Source organism: Python bivittatus, unplaced genomic scaffold, assembly GCF_059951505.1.
Source record: "Python bivittatus isolate LINGU-HERP-01145 unplaced genomic scaffold, Pbiv_v1 ctg000020_np1212, whole genome shotgun sequence".
Classification (NCBI taxonomy): Eukaryota; Metazoa; Chordata; class Lepidosauria; order Squamata; family Pythonidae; genus Python; species Python bivittatus.
Window position 1 is genome coordinate 18369632 of NW_028277030.1, and position 17962 is coordinate 18387593.

Genomic DNA, 17962 nt, shown 5'->3' on the forward strand with positions numbered 1-17962 from the left:
AGCACACTTAATCACAACCAGGGTGTTGTGGTTCTGCAATGCATAAACATATCCTTATGCATGCTGGCCTGAGGATAAATCTCATGCAAAGTCAGCGGCGTGAGTTTTGCTCCAAGGATACACAGGGGAAGAGGCACGAGAGCGATCCTAAACACACGCTTACTATTACAATCACAGAACTAACATATCAGGCTATGCCATACAGCACATGACTATCAGCATCTTCTTTCTGTTGCTAGTTTCGCTGTGACAGTTGGCTCTTGAGAAATACATATGGGTAATGAGAATTTGCCACGTTGAAAACATTCTCCAAGCAAGGGAGCAACACATCAGGAAAACTGCAGTTGCAGAGTGATACCCCCCCCACACACACACATCCCATCACCACCACCATTAATATCTAGATCAGCACCATACCCCAGTGCTTCGCAAAAGCTATACCCAGATGTCCCATTTGCTCTAGGAGCAAAGGCCTTATACAGATTTCCCCAAAGACAATCGATAATTTGATCTCAAGGAAAAAAAAATGACCTGAGAGAAATTTAAAGTGCCATAGTTTTCACCTCCTTGAAAGAAAACAAACTAGAAGTAAACAGGTATAGCATACAAAACAAAGGATGGACAACTCTCAATTTTTAGGCCTATTACTTTTTCTCCTACAAATTCTGGATTCTGCAGATGAACCTTCATGAATCCCCCAATAATTGGCTTTATGCCATCACGTTTTGAGCTGCTGAGCAGTTTTGAAAATTTCCAAACCTATTGTGGGTGCTCTTACAAAATGTCTGGTGGGGGGACTTTTTCATCCACATAATCTCTCCAAAGGCAGACAGAATTGGTATTAGCACTAAGATATCAAAATGCTCCCTGTCATCTCTCTAGCCTGCTCCCCATTCCTGCAAGACGTTTCCTGGTATTTCTGCTTAACTTTTCCCTTTCTCTGAGCTGGTGGGGATCCTCCCGAAGCACCAGCCTGCAACCATCCAGCTGATGGGTTCCTTTTAGGGTCGAAGACAATATTGGAAATGAAGATTATACTGGAGACTGATGTTTTGCTTTGCACAGCGTAACAGTTTTGGGGGGTGGGGGGAGCCTGGCAGGTAGTAAAGAGGACTCTAGCTTCAGTACTCAAAGCCAGGGGGCAGTGAATGGATGAGAGGGTAGGAAATCTGATGGTAGCTATGGAGGCACTGTCTAGAATCTCCAAAAGTCACAATGATGTGGAAAAGGGGCGGTAAATAAAATTGTTCTTTCTGCTTGCCATTTGCTGAAAGTTAGGAAATGACCATGGAAGATGATTGACAGAGGGGAAAAAAGAGGATTGGCAGGTCAGATCACCGGAGGCCAGAAGTGTGGCTGTGCTGTGTCCCCACCCCACTGAAATACCAGTCCAGTTGGCCTCAGTATGAAGAACTGAATTGTTCTTTGCTGCAGCAGACTGCCTGGGAGTCTGAGAGGAAGACTGCGAAGGTGAATGAGCAGAGCGGGGAGCATAACTTGACTCTGAAGAAGGTTGAAAGGTGTGTGTTGTTTTTAAAACAGTAGACACCACCTTTCAGCTGTTAGGATGTCTTGCACAATTCCACCATTACTAGGAAATGCTCTGTGATTTCTGTGCTGAATTATTGTAACAAGAACAACAAAACTAAACAAGTAAACAACAGCAAGATTTGATTTCAAAATATGCTTTGACACTCCAGGGAGATCAATTATTTCAGTTTCCCCAACCCTGGACATGCCGATACTTTACTGAAATTTAGTGGGCAGAAGTCACCTCAGCCTTCCCTATGGACCTGCCTATCTACGTTCCCTGTACACCGGGTATTTAAATTCCGGGTCCCCAAGCTTTTACTCGGAGCAAGTCAGCTGCACCAAGAGGAACTGCCGTGCCTAGTTTGACATAAGTGTGCCATGGTAAGTCTTCTTTCTAAGTAAGAAACTTTGGGTAATGGCACATGGCTGCAGGGGTGGCAGGATAAGAGTTTTATAAAATTAAGCAACTGGGGAGAAAATGGCTGGAAAGAAGCTCTTTTTTGCATAATATTAGTACTCAGCACAAAATAATACAGCTTTGTGGAAAATATGCATATGCAATGCTATATTTACAGAGGAAATTCATGAGAATTTCTCCCCCCCCCCCCCACTTTTCTCTCTAGTATGGATTTATCAACTCCTGCCTGAAGTCCCTCCTGGTAGAGAAATTTGGTGAAGAAACATGGGAAAAACTCAAGTAAATATCTATACCGCTACAGCATTATCATTCGTAAAGCAAGAACATGGAACTGGGGAGTTTCTTGTGACATTATTAGGCTTTATTATTCCTCAGAAGACAAGGGCCTAATGTCCTTCTTCTCTGCCTATTCTTTGTAGTATGCCTGTATTCTGGAGGGTGGGGTGGGTGCTGCAGATAAAGAGGGGGGTATAACCCATGAACATTTTTGCCACAACCCACTTATTATTTTTGAAGTTGCTACAAGACTCTTTGATGCTTCTGTATAAACTAACTTCGCCATCAACCCTATAGATTCAAAAACCTAACAGGGTATAACAATTATTTTGGCTAAGGGACTTAACTTTAAAAAAGGATGGTTTTCAGACATCTCTGCCCAGGAAGTTGAGTAAACTATTTTGAGTCAGTTGAATCTTGCACTTGAAATGTTTGTAAAATATTTTGCTTTACCAGAAAAGGGCAAACCAGATGGCATATTGGGCTCCATATTCATTTTATATTAGATGCTCTCTCTGGTATTTTTACAGAACCCAGGCTGGAGTCGAAGACACCTTTATGACATATACAGTGTATGATGATGCTCTTACTGTGAAGTTGGTCCAAGAAGCCTGCAAAATGCTAAGTACTGAGATAATTACTGGTTTTAGTTTGCTGTCTGTCAAGAGAGAGTATCATTCCCACTTATGGATGTTATAGGGTAGAATTCTGAAACCATCATCATTTTATGGTTTTATAATGTTAAACAGTACCATAGTCAGTGATCCCAAATAAATTTAAACTTATCTATTCTTGCACATCTCCCTAGAGCTCTCTCTTAATATTGTAATAACTATTGAATTAGAATTTAAATATTTTAATACTACTGTGTTTTAGCACATTTGTAGTCATTTCTCTAACAGCTCTAGCAACCTAACATATTAGTTTTGTGTCTTTTAGATTTCTTGTAATGTCTTATTTTATTTCTACAATATTTTAGTTCATTTTATTCTAATTACCTTATATATTTGCATATAGTTCTGGTCATGACTGTAATAGATTTACTTCCTTTCTTACAGAGTTTAGTAATTACTTTCATTTTTTAAAAATCTTTTTTCATTTTGTATTTTAACTACATTTTAAAATATTTTCTCTTCTGCTTAATTTATTCATTCTGAGTTTTTTTCCTCCAGTATATTTCTTTTCCATCATGGCATAGTTTTAGATCTCAAGACTCATGCAGTCCAATCCTTTGTTTCCAGATAATTAGGCAACTGAGTTCAATATTATTAAGCAAATTAGTTTAAATGGGCTTAAAAGAGCTGCAGTCTGCACTGTTCCCATATTACACTAAGCCATAATGTGTTTTCTTCTTTTTCATATTAGTGACATATAGGAAAAGGGTTAGTGGATAAACCATGATTTGTTTTCAAGTACTATAATTTGAAACTATGGGTTTTCTTGGTTTACTGATTGCAGCAGTAGTTTGTTATGTTGATTAACATATGATTTGTTCCTGGATTATTCTTTTCATTATGTGCCCAGCTGGCCAGCTCAGCTGTCTTAATAGATCTGCCTGCCAGGCTATGTGAAGTTTCAATGCAACTATTAAATTCAAAGGTGATTTGATCAAATTGACTCTCTGAAATCATTCAAAGGGTCAGTGGACTTTTGCACATGTGGGCACATATATTTTGCTGAACAGATTGACTCTTTAAATTATGTAACTTCTCTCTTTCAATCAGTTAACAGTTGCTGGAGATTTTACCTTAGTTTTGGATCCATGATCAGACTGAAATAAGAGTTCAAAAAAGAAAATAAGTCCCCAATCAACTCTTAAGACTCCTTGAATCAAATTGCAAATGTGAATCACTTCTTAGGCTGGTCATGTACCTGTATTACACATTATTTTCCTGGATGGAGGAATGTATTGAAGTCTTGTAGTAGCGGGAGCATCAAGGAGGGTACCATTGAAAGAGAAAGAGCAGGCAAAGCATATTCATGAGAGAAGGTAAACCACACACCTTCTGCTGCGCCCAGGTATACGTGACATTATTCCTGAATCTGTTTTTCCCCCCTTTTGTTTTGTTTTGTTTTCCATGCAGAAGTACCAGAAGAGGCAGTGCTGAAGCTTTTTGGGGAATACTTTTTTAATTTCTGCAAAACATCAGGATATGATAAAATGCTACGGACACTAGGAGGAAATTTGATGGAGTTTATTGAGAATCTTGACTCTTTACATAGCTACCTTGCTTTGTCCTACCAGGTACATTTTCTGCTGGGCAGACACTACTGAAACAGCATAATGTGTGTGTGTGTGTGTGTGTGTGTGTGTGAGCGAGCGAGCGAGTGATCCTCTTTCTTATTGCAATAAACTTACTCTGAATCTATGAGAAGCTTGCTTTCTTAAGCAGTTACTTGTAGGAGACGTAACGTAATAGATGCTTAGACTAAAGATCTTACGTTTAGACGCAAACGCTTAGGATTCCCAGGGGACCATGTTTTCCAGGAATTTGGGGAGTTCTAGTCAGACTGCATAGGAGGAAGGCTGGGCTACTGCTTTCCATTATAACTGTAATGTATGGAACTGCCTTGCATTTATACTGAAATGAAAGAATTCTAATGAAAGGATAGAAGGGTCAGTCACATGAAAAGTGGTTTTTCTGCAATTGAGTTATTTTTAAATAGGAATTAATTATCTTTTAATTCATGTCATGGCCTGTGACAAGGAATTTTTAGAGACACTAATATGCTTCATCCGTGGGCATATTTAGGAAAAACGATGAGAGGATGAACTGAAGGAGAGAGCTTGGTTGCGTGCAACTCATTGTGAAAGGAAAATTGGAATAGAATTGCATATAAAATGAAGCAAATCCAGTGTGTTATGAATCAGGGTTTGATTCCATTACAGAAACATGTGCCATTCTCCAACTGTTCCCTGATTCTATGAACAAATCTCAGAATACAAATTGGCAAGCTCTTATGAACTAACCCAAAATCATCCCCATTTGTAATTCTGCAATTTACATTCCTCCCTTACCCATTCCTCTAAGTTGGCCTTTTGATTGTATATTTAATGGAAGGAAAGTTGTGCATCAAGGATAAAAAATGCATTTTAATGCTGGTAGGTATTAGAACAGACTCTAGGAATTTGGGGAAGAAAATGAAAGAGGTTTTTGTCTTGCCTAGGAAATGAATGCACCATCATTTCGAGTGGAAAGGAGAGATGGGGCAATGCTCCTCCACTATTATTCAGACAGGAAAGGATTGTGTCACATTGTTCCAGGTACCAGGACCCCAGAGTTTCACACTGGGATGTATGTTATACAACTACACTCCGACAGAATGGGAACTTTTCCATAAGTATTTTTGGCATTGGCGTTGACTGCTTGAGCTCGGGGCGGGGAATAGGAGCTATAACCCTGTGCTTCAGGACAGGAAGAGGTGGATGGGATTTTTTTACTCAGGTCAACAAGCTCTGTGACCTTGATGCAGATGTTCCACCCCTCCCCTCTATTCCAAGTCCCATGCCCTTGTCCCCTGCCCGTTTATAAAAGACCCCCTGACTATTTGTGCCACCAACTTTTAACACATTTTAGAATATGATGCATCTGTCTTTTTCTGGAGCGTACAGTTGAAATGAAGTAACAAGTATCTGCCCAACTGTTGTTTAAAGCAGAGAAAAGGACATTTTAAAAAGCTTGGGGTGACCTTGATTTGCATAGAAGAAAGCTGCTGAGGAACTTAAGGAGGGGGAGACCTTGGAATCAGGTACTGTAGGAACCTTTTTCAAGAGCTGGTGTCCCCAAGATCTGTTGGGCAAAGGTCAGATCAGATTGGGATGGAAGTTGTAATCTAACACATCTGGATGACACCAGGTTGGGAGAAAGATCAACAATGCTTTGGGCCAGGAATCCCCAAACCTTTGGACCAGTGGACATATTTGGAAGAAGTAGGCAGAGTTTCTGCCAGCTCCGGCTTCTCCCTTCCCTTCCCTTCCCTTCCCTTCCCTTCCCTTCCCTTCCCTTCCCTTCCCTTCCCTTCCCTTCCCTTCCCTTCCCTTCCCTTCCCTTCCCTCCTCTCCTCTCCTCTCCTCTCCTCTCCTCTCCTCTCCTCTCCTCTCCTCTCCTCTCCTCACTAAACAGAAAGGCATGCTTCCTAAAGGGCTGTATTTTATAGCCTGTCAGCTTCTCATTTACAATTAAAATAATTTTTTTAAAAAAGTCAAATGCAAGTACCAAGGAAGGTGTTTGGATGCAGATTGGCATGCATGGGCATTTACAGAGCAAAACTGAAACCAGATTAAGTCATCTGTAGTCTCATCAGCAACCCTGGTACTGGATCCAAGAAAAAATTTGTACCTGGAATGCTTAAGTTATTTTTTTAAAATGTGTGTAATAATTGAAGCTATTATTATTTTAAGCTGGGATTCCAGTTTTGTGGAAATCTGTCTTATCCTGCTAGAAATCCTGTCCTGGATCCTAAGATAAATTAATATAAGAAAGAAAGGTTTCCCATTTCTTTCTCCCCTTTTGCACCTACCTGCAAAGCTTGTTGAGAGATTTGAATAGTTTTCCTGAGCAAGGCAGGATGAGCTTTGGAAGGCCAGTGGAGGGGAGAAAATTGCCCCCAAACTGACCCTTGAAATGCCTTTAAAAGCTATGGGTGGCTGTTGTTGGGAGAAGGGGATAAGAAACTTGCTTTTCATTAATTTCCTTAAGAGCTGAGCCACTTTGGAAGGGATCCACATATTGCCCTAAAATAGGTTGTTCATTCTTTCTTACATAGGAATTATTGAAGCTGTAGCCAGAGACTTCTTTGATTGTGAAGTGTCCCTGGAAATTCTTGAACAAAATGTAGAAGAAGAGCGAACTGGGAAGAAGGAGCACGTGGTGTTTATTATTTTACAGACAAATGAAACAGTGAAGCACAACATCAAAGAGCAAACCATTTCTGTATGTGGAGATGGGTCTCAGAAGGACAAAGAGGTGATATTTCATTCTGTAGAAAGAGCAGAGGAGCTGATACAGAGGAGAGGAAATAGGGAGATCTCTAAACTATGGGCTATGCTCACATGTCATACAAAGCCACATTTAGAGATGACTTAATATGACATTTTCTTTTCAGCAACAGGATGTGGTTTTTCAAAAAGGAAGGGAAAAAACTGCTGAACAGGAGATCTACTGTGATGTTTTGAGACATGCAGTCGACTCTAGGGCAGGTAAGTTAATTTAGGCATGATGGATGAAATATGGATCTCAAGAATATAAACAAAAGTCTGTGAGTTTGCTGAATACATGCAGCATTATAGAAAGTGATCAGATGAGATGATGTGGCTGATTAACAGGACAAGAGTAGATGTATAGCTTTCAGTAGAGTACATCCTCAGTTTTACCTATACTGTATATAATTACTTGATTTGGTCTACTTAACAACAAAGGTCTCCATACAATTCACACTGGTAAAAGGTTGAGTTTTTATGTCATACAAAGGACTACCCAGTCTGGCAGAGCACACTTATCAAATCTGTCATATGATTTTAAATACTTAGGAATCTGGATACTTAGGAATACCACCCTTCATTTAAAAAAAAACAAAAACCCTCTGTTATTACATTTCTAAACATGTCCAAAATCACACAGAGTGTTTCTGCAGAAAACTCAGTTGTTTCAAGGTCAAGCTCCAATTCAGATAGACTTGCTCTGTCTTCCTCCATGTAACTAAAATAATAATGATCAAAGTACAGAATAGCTACAGCTTCAGAGAGGCTACCTTTGCCTTCAAAACAATCATGGGAATGGCCCATGCCAGTCTATTTCAAGTGAAAATTATCAAATTTGGAGTGATAATTAAAAATTCTGTTTGAATGGCAGAGAAAAATACTACTTCCAAGAATTAACCCTGCATGTGACAGGGAGCACCATTGGCACTCTATCTTGGAAACAAGCATCACACTAACCTCAATACAGCTCTTTGAAAAGATGATGGTATTACTTCACTCGATCGCTGAAGAGAGAGAGAAACCGATCTAAAGTGGAGACTAATCCAGGCATTTTCTGCTAGACCTTCCCAAACTGCTGTCTTCTGTTAGTCATGCTGGCAGGGGGTTGGTGGGAGAAGCCAGCTGTATCTTGCTGACATTTTACACAGTCCAGAAAAGATCTGTCTCTATTCCACAGGGAACCTTTTACATACCTTTGAACCGCTGTTCCCTAAGAGGCTTTGGCTTGACGAGAAAACCTTCTGCCACGCATTTCCTTTCCACCTTGTGTTTGACGAAACCGTAAGGAAGCTTTGGAGGGATTCTTTGTACTTAAATGTTCAGCCTGAGGTGGGGCTTGGGTGGGCACGCTGAGACAGTTTTATTGGATCTGCACTTGCTGCAACAGTAAATAAATCATTAAAAGGAATAAATGCATGTAAAGGTTAAGGCAGGGCTGGGCAATCGTGCAGCTGAGGATTAGGCTTTGAAAAACTATTGGCATGGCCTGCAAGGGTGTGACAGTGATATGGAGATGTCCCCAGAGGCAGCATTTGGGGGCAAGGTTTTTTTTTTTTTTAATAAAAACATAAAATAGCAGCTAGAGGCTTAATGCATCGCTTTGCTTATCACTTTCATCAGAAAAGTGAGAACTCATAGTTACTTTTCAGTGGAATGCTAGTGATGTTCAGCATTATGGGAGAGCTTACAACCATTAAAAAGCGGGGTGGGATTGTGTGCAGTGGAAAGCTATTGATTGCTGTGTGGGCCCCAATGCCTCAGCCCAATCTTACTGTTATATGGAACATGTTTTTTTTAAGTGACTCCACTTTAATTTTGAGTAATGTTTTGTGACGTGTTGCTTCTGAAGAGTGTTTGAAAAGTCGTTAGTTATCGACGTTACCTTTTGGTTCTGTCCTCAGCTGAAGATCAAACAGGCAGGTGTAAACATTCAGAAATTTGTACCAAGATTGCAAATAAGTGGAACCAGATTAGATGAATATTTTTCTATTATTCATCCACAAGTCACATTCACTATTTCCAGCATGAAAAAGTTTATCAATAGCCAGTTTGTTCTCAAGATTCGGAGAGAAATTATGCCCAAGTCATTGAAGAAACGGCCTGTGCTGAAGCTCAGAGGTACAAACTTTCTGTAGACTTTCGAAATTTAAGAAAAATAAAGTTCTTAAAAGAAAAATAGGAGGAGGAATAAAATTACCATAATGCATTATCTAGTAGAGTCAGGTAGCACAGTAGTGGATTATATTAGCTCCTTGGTGGTAGCAAAGAACTACTTACCTATCATGCTATTTTCTTTTGGGACAATCAATGTTATGCTGAGGGCAGAAAAGGAATAAGAAATAATTAAGAAATGAAAGGCACTGGATTAGGAAAGAGAAGGAATCATGGCTGAAAGTAGTTTATACCATTCACGTTCACTGTAACTCCCCATATCTTTCTATATTTATAAACCAAACTGACTTTCACCATGTCCATACACTTTCATACATTGCCTTTTGTTCTTGAAACAACTCACTTTTTTTGAAGATCTCATCAACTCCATGCAATCATGACCTTTCTCAGACTTTCCTTTCCTCTTGACCCATTCACCCTTCTCTCACAGATATATTTTACAGTTTTATTTTTTCTATACGAACAAACCACCTCAGCATACTTCTTTCATACTGATCTGTATCCAATTCACATTCATTCAGCACCTACTTATTCTTGACCCTGTCTCCACTTTTTTTACATATAAAGTTCTTAATAATCCTTGTGGGTAGAACTTGCAAAAAAAAAAAAAAGACGATTTCATTTTCCAGTGAAATTGGGAGGGAATAATGCTGCCATGATTCAGATGTTTGCCACCAAATTCTTATAGCACAATTTAGGGGAGTCTTGGAGTTGCAAAAGGGGGAAAGGCTTGAAGACCACATTAACTTATAAGCAGATTGCCCATCTTAATGTTCTTGTAATGTGTGAACCTGATCAGTCTGTTGCCCTTAAATCTTTCAAGACCTTAGACAGGAATGAAAGATTCTACATCCTAAATTCTAAACCCAAAATGTAAGAGGCTATTGAAGTATTTGCAAAACCTGTGAAATCTAGACATATTAAGCACAGATAATCTATAATCTTCATTCAGGTTACTGACAGTTTTCCACATAAGATTCAGATAACTCCTAGGTTAAGCCTAATGGATAACCTTGTACAATGTGTTTCTTGGGAAAAGGACAAATGATCTGGATGGATTGCATCCACTGCATGATCTACTTGTGCTCACCAAAGCTCCGGAGTTTAGATGAGTTAGAAGAGCAAGAGATGCACCTTTCTGACATCGCCCAGCATGACCCAACAAGAGACCTCATCCTCTTCAACCAGCAGCGGCTGGCAGAGATAGAGCTATCCAACCAACTTGAGAAAAAAAAGGAAGAGCTCAGGATTCTTTCTAAAAACCTAGAGATAGAAAAGAAGAAATCAGAAGCTTTACTCTATGCTATGTTACCAAAACATGTGGCTAATCAGCTGAAGGAAGGCAAGAAGGTGGAAGCAGGTATGGCAGTTTTATTGTCTTTAGAAACTGGCATGCAGTAAAACAGGAAGGGTAAGGACTTCAGTTGATCACCTGGAAACACCATCTTCTAAGCTAAGATTCTATGGGTTTGGACTTGGTTTGCATAGAGATCTGATTTCCTGGGAACCAAGTCCAAGCAGGACATATAGGTATTTTACACAATGTTAACTTTTCACGTAAGTACAAAACTAAACTAGGTGCAGTCTCCATAATTTCCACAAAAATGATAATGGCCATTGGTTTGACAGGTGCCTTGCTACTTCAAAAGGGTGGACATACAAATATCACTTTTTCAAAATCATTCTGTTGCTTTCTGATTTGCATGTTATTACTTATATTTTTAGGCCAATTGTGTTTCTAAACTTTGCTGAGAGTTGTAAACTAGATTTTAGAAGGGTAAAGGAGGCTTTCAGTCTCAAGGTGTGTTCTGAGATGACCCAAGAATTTGTTCTTTGCCAATCAATTTATTTCAATAAAGCCTAACATCTAAACCGCTGGACTCCATCCATCTATATACACATCTTAATATGCTGATGAAGCGAGAGGTTACATATGCTGTGATTTGTTTTCCAACTTTTACTCTAGAAGGATTGAGGCAAGTGGCAATAATAGTTAAAGGTAATTTTCCATTGACTGTTTTTGGTCGTTTTGCTTGAGTACTTTATCCTTGCCATATTAAAAACCAAACACAGAAAAACTGTAGCTTCTTAAAATTGGCTATTCTTTTTTAATTTATTCCTCAGGAGATTTTAGTTGCTGCACAATACTTTTCAGTGACGTAGTGACTTTCACAACCATCTGTTCTGTCTGCGAACCTATTCAGATTGTGAACATGCTTAATTCAATGTATTCCAAGTTTGATCGACTAACTAGCATCCATGGAGTTTATAAAGTAAGTGTGGCTGATGTTTATAAACATTTGTTGCCATTTTCCTCACATATCTGACCTTTGCAGCCAAAGGGGGTATGGTAAATGGATGATTTTAGATGGCAGCAAGAAGGGAGAACAAATCCTGAAAACATTTCACTTCCTACACCAACCCTTTCTAGACTAACCGTTGCTTAGTATAATTTAGCCATTTTCTGGCTTGCAACCATTCCTTCCCTTTTTTCCTTCCTGCAAAGAGCTTGGCCTGCTCTCCCAACCATCCCCGACCTGGTACCCACCCCAGCACAAAACATTTGGACTGGAACTCCCAGAATTCCCAGCAATTGGCCATACAGACTATTCAACCAGACCTTTTTAATTTGAATTAGACTAGCTGATTTTTACAATTCTGAGCAACAGTTTCTTTAACGTTATTGCAATCGCATGTGTCCGGAGAGTGTCAGGTTGGGAAAGACAGGGATTGCGACACAGCATATAATGTTGTATTTGTATTAATTAGCCAGGGCAATCTAATGTCTTCACCACTGTTTGGTTAGCTGTAATTGAGGTACACCTTTGTAGCTGCATCAGTCAGCATTTTGGCACTTAGTTCAGAGATTCAAATCCTTTCTCATATTTTTAATGTACCTGAGTTTTTATAGTCAACTTTTCATCAACAATATACTGAGCACTAACTGTACAATCTCAGTAATTCTTTTGTTCACTTACTGAATATTATATTTCTGCATCAATTTTTCCTTTTTCTTTTCTTCTTTCGCTTGTTCATTTGTCCTTTTTTCTTTCTTCTTTTAAACATTATTAATAAATAAATGATTTTTTTTAAAAAGAAAGCATTGCAGTAGCTGATTCCTCAAGTGAAATAGAAGAAAGAGGAGAGGAAGGAGGTATGATTGCTATGTTCGTTTACTGTCCTCCAGAAGTTTTGAACTTTAGTTCCCATTAGCTCCAACCAGCAAGGGACTGTAAGAGTCACAATCCAAAACATCTGGAAGGCATCAGCATGCAAGCCCAGATGTACGGTCGGTGGGTTTCCACACCTACATCACTATGCATCTTGCCTTATAGGTGGAAACCATTGGTGATGCCTACATGGTTGTAGGAGGAGTCCCAGTGCCCGTGCCCAGTCACGCTGAAAGGGTGGCTAATTTTGCCCTTGGCATGAGAATTGCTGCAGGAGAAGTTATGAACCCTATTACCACTAGACCTATACAGGTAATTCATGGTTTTAAGACTTAAAAACAAGAATGAGATCAAGCCATCTCGCTTGCACTAGAGGGAGAGAGAGAGAACTGAGACAGTATGATCAGCAGGCACCAACTGTTGTTTTCTTCTTCCTTTCCCAAAATGGTCTCCCTTTTGATGGCTACACTATCTGTTAAATGTGATGTACCATCTAAGTGTCTGGATTTGTTTGTTCTTTTCATTCCTCATTTCCCCTTCCCTCCCACAGACATTTCTTCAATTGGGAGTGGGCTGGGTGGGGATTTTTTATTTTTCTAAACTTTGAAGAGAAACTACCTACCTACCTACCTACCTACATAAATAAATAAATAAATAAATAAATGCCAAGCCAACTTTAGTTGGCGTTAAGCCAACTAAAATCACTAAATATAAGCAAGGCAAGCTTTTCATGTTTTCAAAATTACTTAATGTATTTGTCTGAAATATTTCTGTGCTTAGAAACTCTTTCTAAGGCAGCTGAGATATATAAAACAGGAAGAAAACATTAATAAAACCAATATTATAAATAATATGTAACAAAACACCCCTCCAGAATAGGAAAATCAATTCCAGTTCCAAATGAAGGCCCAGGCAGAGCAATTACAAGGGAAAGATTATTCATATAAATGGACCTCTGGCATGTTCATCATGATAAATGGTAAGAAACACCAAAAAAAGAGTTAAAAGAATAATTTGTGTTTCTTCTTGGACGTACTAAGGGGAATATATTTCCACAAGGACCTCTTCCCTCCCTGTATCTTCCATGTGGTGTTTCTCTCAACAGATTAGAATTGGGATACACACTGGACCAGTGTTGGCTGGGGTAGTTGGGGAGAAAATGCCCAGATACTGTTTATTTGGTGACACCGTCAATACAGCTTCTAGGATGGAAAGCCATGGACTGCCGGACAAAATCCATATCAGCTCCACAGCATTCGAGTAAGGGCTTGAAATGAAATACCAAACCCAACAGCCAGGAACTTGACTATGCCAAGCGATTAAATCGCATAATCTGCTTTGCATATTGTGCTAAGCCAAAATATGGTTTGTTTGCTTATGACTTTGTGTGGTGTGTGACCCCAGCTAGCAATAAGTCAGTAACTCCATATGTTGTTGGGTTTCTTGCATTGCACAGAGCACTCCCTCCTCAAGTGTTTGAGACAGTGGAAAGGGGAGCCATAGAGGTGAAAGGCAAAGGGAAAATGACAACCTATTTTCTGAAGCAAAATCTCAGTGCTACTGAGGATGAAATAATGGGACGGGTTGAAGAGACTTCTAGGAATGTTCACAGCAACGGTATGTAATATATACACAGAGATGCCCTTACTATGACTGTCTGCCTCAACCTGGTTTTTAAAATTATACTGAAATTTCAACTACCTGACTTCTTAGTCAGCATGACCAATGGGAACACTGGGAGTGGTAGTCCCAACCTAGTTGGAGGATGCCAGTTTAGGAAAAATGTGTATAACCCCAAGTAATGTCTTTCACTGTAATTCTGAGGCTCTGCTCCCCTGATGTTCTGAAAATCCAGTCCTGTCTCATAAATCTAGCATCCCATGTTGGAGAACTGGGGGCTAACTTACATTGACAGGACTGTGTGTTCACCTAGACATTTCCATCTCAACATTTAACAAACCAAACCAAAAATTAGTAAAATTTTGAAGAAAGTCTGTCAAGTCTCCCTCCCTCCATTCTCTCATCCACCTTAACCTGTTCTGTTCCTTGCCCTTTCCTCTTGCTTCTGCTCCCATTCAGTGTCATTAGAAATACGCAGCACAGAGGTACGAACTAATCCACAAGGCAAACAGTTGTATTTCTTTGTTGAGAGTGGGAAAGGATTGGCAACATTTGACTTGCTAGAAGGCCTCCGTTAATTAAACACATTATGTGTAATCATTACATTTTTTTTTACTTTATTTCTGGAACCATCTAGATAAAATAACCCCTCAGATTTTTTGACAGCATCCTTAGGGCCCTATACTGCTTTGCAGCCAGATGCCAGGTGAGGCAAAGAAGATTTACCTGCCCTGCATTCCAGAAGCCATTTACTGATACCTTAGTATTCCTTCCTGGATTGTTATCTTATAGCGGTGAAGGGACTTGTGCATCTCGTGAGCTATACAGTCTGGTCTAGCAGTCAGGCCACCCATTATTGAGAGGTCCTAGATAAGAAATCAGACTATGTATGGTCCACTGGAGAAGGAAATGGCAACCCCCTTCAGTACTGAAATCTCACAATGTGAGGCAGTTAAATTGATACATTTGGTTTGTAAGCAGGTATGGAAAAGACAGTAGTGGCCAAAGGATTAGAAAAGCTGAGTTCACATCCAGTACCAAAAACTCCAAAAATCAATTATTGACAAACAATCCCAATTAAATGATGTCCATTGTGTTACACAGAGTTGGAATCAACTGAATGCCAAAAAAAAAAAAAAAAAAAAAGTGGAGATAATTACTAATCACCAAAGCTGGGAGGTGCTTATTTATTAGGAATATTTACAGGAATTGTACACTAAATGCTTCTAGAATTACTTACAATGGATAAACTCACAACATCTCTATTGGTTGTTTGAAGGGATGATTCACAAAGGAACATGAAAACCAGCACCTCTGCCTGTTCACTAGAGCCAGCTCTACCATGGGGTAGAATGCAGTAGTTATTTCAGTGAATTGATTCTGAGGCTGTGAAAGGGGAGAGGTTCATGCATTATTCCTGGACCAGGCAAACATCATATGCCCAAATTATTTAACTAACCTTTGGCATTTCAGTCCTTGGCTGGAGGGAAGCATGGGGGAGGTGTTTGCTTTTTCATCCACTACAAGCCTTAAAACGACGATTGGTTTCTGTGCTCCAGCAAGAAAGGGAAAAGCAATCTGAAGCTGCAGAAACAGTAACATGATGTCATCTCTCCTTCACTTGGCAGCAGTTTATCCAACCCTTCCAGGAGTCATTGTTCTGATTCTATCCTTTTCTTGCCCAGCTCTCTTTTTAATGTGATATTTCAAAGTTCATGCCAAGTTCAGGGAACACTGCATGTAATCAATGGGGGTGGGAGAGGGGAGGGGGAAACAGATCTGTGCTCAGTATCTTTTGCACACCCGTGGTGTAATGCTAACATTGACCATGTGGTTGATACTCTCTCCTGAAACAGAGATTTTGGAAAGTCAAGTTGTCAAGAGGGTGATAACAATGAAGTACGTGAACTCTGAGGAGTTGCTTATTGCCAAGGATGAAAAAGATGGAGAAGGTGCCAAAGGTTTGTTTTAACATATACTAATTCACCCAATACATTGGATGCATTTATTAGAAGATATACACATACCTGATTAGTATGTTTAACTTACATATCCTTGCATAACAAGTGGGTTCTTTCAGATAACTGGCTCTTTGCATAATCTGCTCAAAGGCATCGTGGAGCTATTCCAGGTTTTCCTCCTGATTGTTTTTTTCTGGTAAGAATAGACCAGCAGTGGGAAAACAGGAAAAGGTTACAAATGGAATATGATAGCTCCCTGTAAAATTCTGTGAATGAAATGGAGCAAATTCATAATTAGATTATTGGCTGGAAGCACCTTCTATGGCGTTTTCTTTTCTGGAAGAGTTGATAGATGAGACGAGAGAGTGAGAAAAGAAAAGGCTAACATGTCCAGCTCTCCACTGGTTGGTTGTTTTGAGGAATTATGCAAGATCTCTTTTTCTTCTCTGTGTTTGAAGCAGCCTATTTGATCATTTCTCCAGTTCAAGGCAGTTTTAAACATGAAAATTATGTACCAATAGCATTTTTCAGTGGTATCTCATCAAAATGCGTATCGTATGCTCAATAAATGCAAGATGTGGGTTAGGCATATGAAATCCTTGATGATCATATAGTGGGTGCACTTTGATCAGGTTCCCTATGAGTTTTACACTGTGCATTTGTTTGGCTTACTTGGGGGCCATTTTAGACCTGCTGCTGATCATTACTCCATAATTTGGAGAAGGAATTGCAAAGAACACTTGGTCTTTTCCATGGGTTACATCTGCAGGAGTAGCAGTATTAATCTAGGAATGGGAAAATTTAGAATCCAGGCTTTGATTGCACCTGAATGAACTTCCTTCCTCTCAGTCCAACTCACCTCATTGGGATACTGCCAGAATATCGGTGGGAAAGCAGAAGCAAGCCGTCCAAGCAGCACTTGAATCATGGTTACAATTAGCAAATGCCCCAAATTAAAAACGCTTTCTAATCCATCTATGAAAGTTGGAAACCACTTCAATCTCAGGGGATTCCCTACTTCTTAAGAATCTATATTCTACAATCAACTATTAAGGAATAGGCAGAACCATTTTTTTCTATTGGCATGAAGAATCAAATATGTAAACAACCTAACTGGATATAGCAGTTTGAGTTTGCAAGTTGCTTTCTTTGCTTAGATGCACACACACGCACGCGCACACACACACACACACACACACACATTTGAGAAAAAGAGATGAGCTTGGTCCAGCAAAGTTATATTAAATTTACTATTATTGCTTATGAAAATAGCAATTCTCACCTATGAAAACTGACAAGGGATTAGGATGGGGTGCTCCATAGGACGGCTAACAAACTGGTTCTGGTCACAGCTTCAACCTGAATGGGAATATTCCAAATTGTTTTTCTCACACCTTTGTCCTCCCTGCCCCCCTGGTAACCTATTAGAAGCTGAAAGGTGTCGTCCGCATGGACAGCATTCACAAGAGGACAAAGAATCTTTGCTTTCAAAACATCTTGGCAACCACCAGACTCCTTCAGCACTTTGCATTCTCTTTTAGAAAAGTTCAGCTGTCACACTATGGACTTTCTGTGAGTTCTTGTAATTTTCTCACCTTGCTCAGGGTAAAAAGTGGTTTATATAATTTGAAGCTTCTTTTTTCTTACCTTTGAGCATACATGCTGCTGTGAAGATGGGAGAAGCCGCACTTCCTGCTTCTATCAAGACAAAGGGCCTGTTAACATTACATTATGTTATTGCTGTGAGCACTTAACAATGTGGAGATGGTGGGGAGAGGGAGATTAAACTCTACTGTAAGTAATGCAACGAGGAAGGAATGTTGATCTGTTT

The 17962-nt window shown here is 39.6% G+C and overlaps 1 protein-coding gene across 1 annotated transcript; it reads left to right on the forward strand.

The window, feature by feature from the left end:
• Positions 1-1148: 1148 nt before the first annotated feature.
• LOC103063696 (guanylate cyclase soluble subunit beta-2-like) lies at positions 1149-17933 on the forward strand. The gene is made up of 14 exons (XM_088150064.1): positions 1149-1160; positions 2157-2230; positions 2758-2852; positions 4312-4472; positions 5396-5492; positions 6995-7209; positions 8367-8489; positions 9110-9326; positions 10420-10740; positions 11505-11653; positions 12716-12862; positions 13656-13810; positions 14007-14164; positions 17545-17933. Exons 1-14 carry the CDS (start codon positions 1149-1151, stop codon positions 17670-17672), a joined length of 2052 nt encoding a protein of 683 aa, XP_088006190.1. The 3' UTR covers positions 17673-17933.
• The last annotated feature ends 29 nt before the right edge of the window (positions 17934-17962 follow it).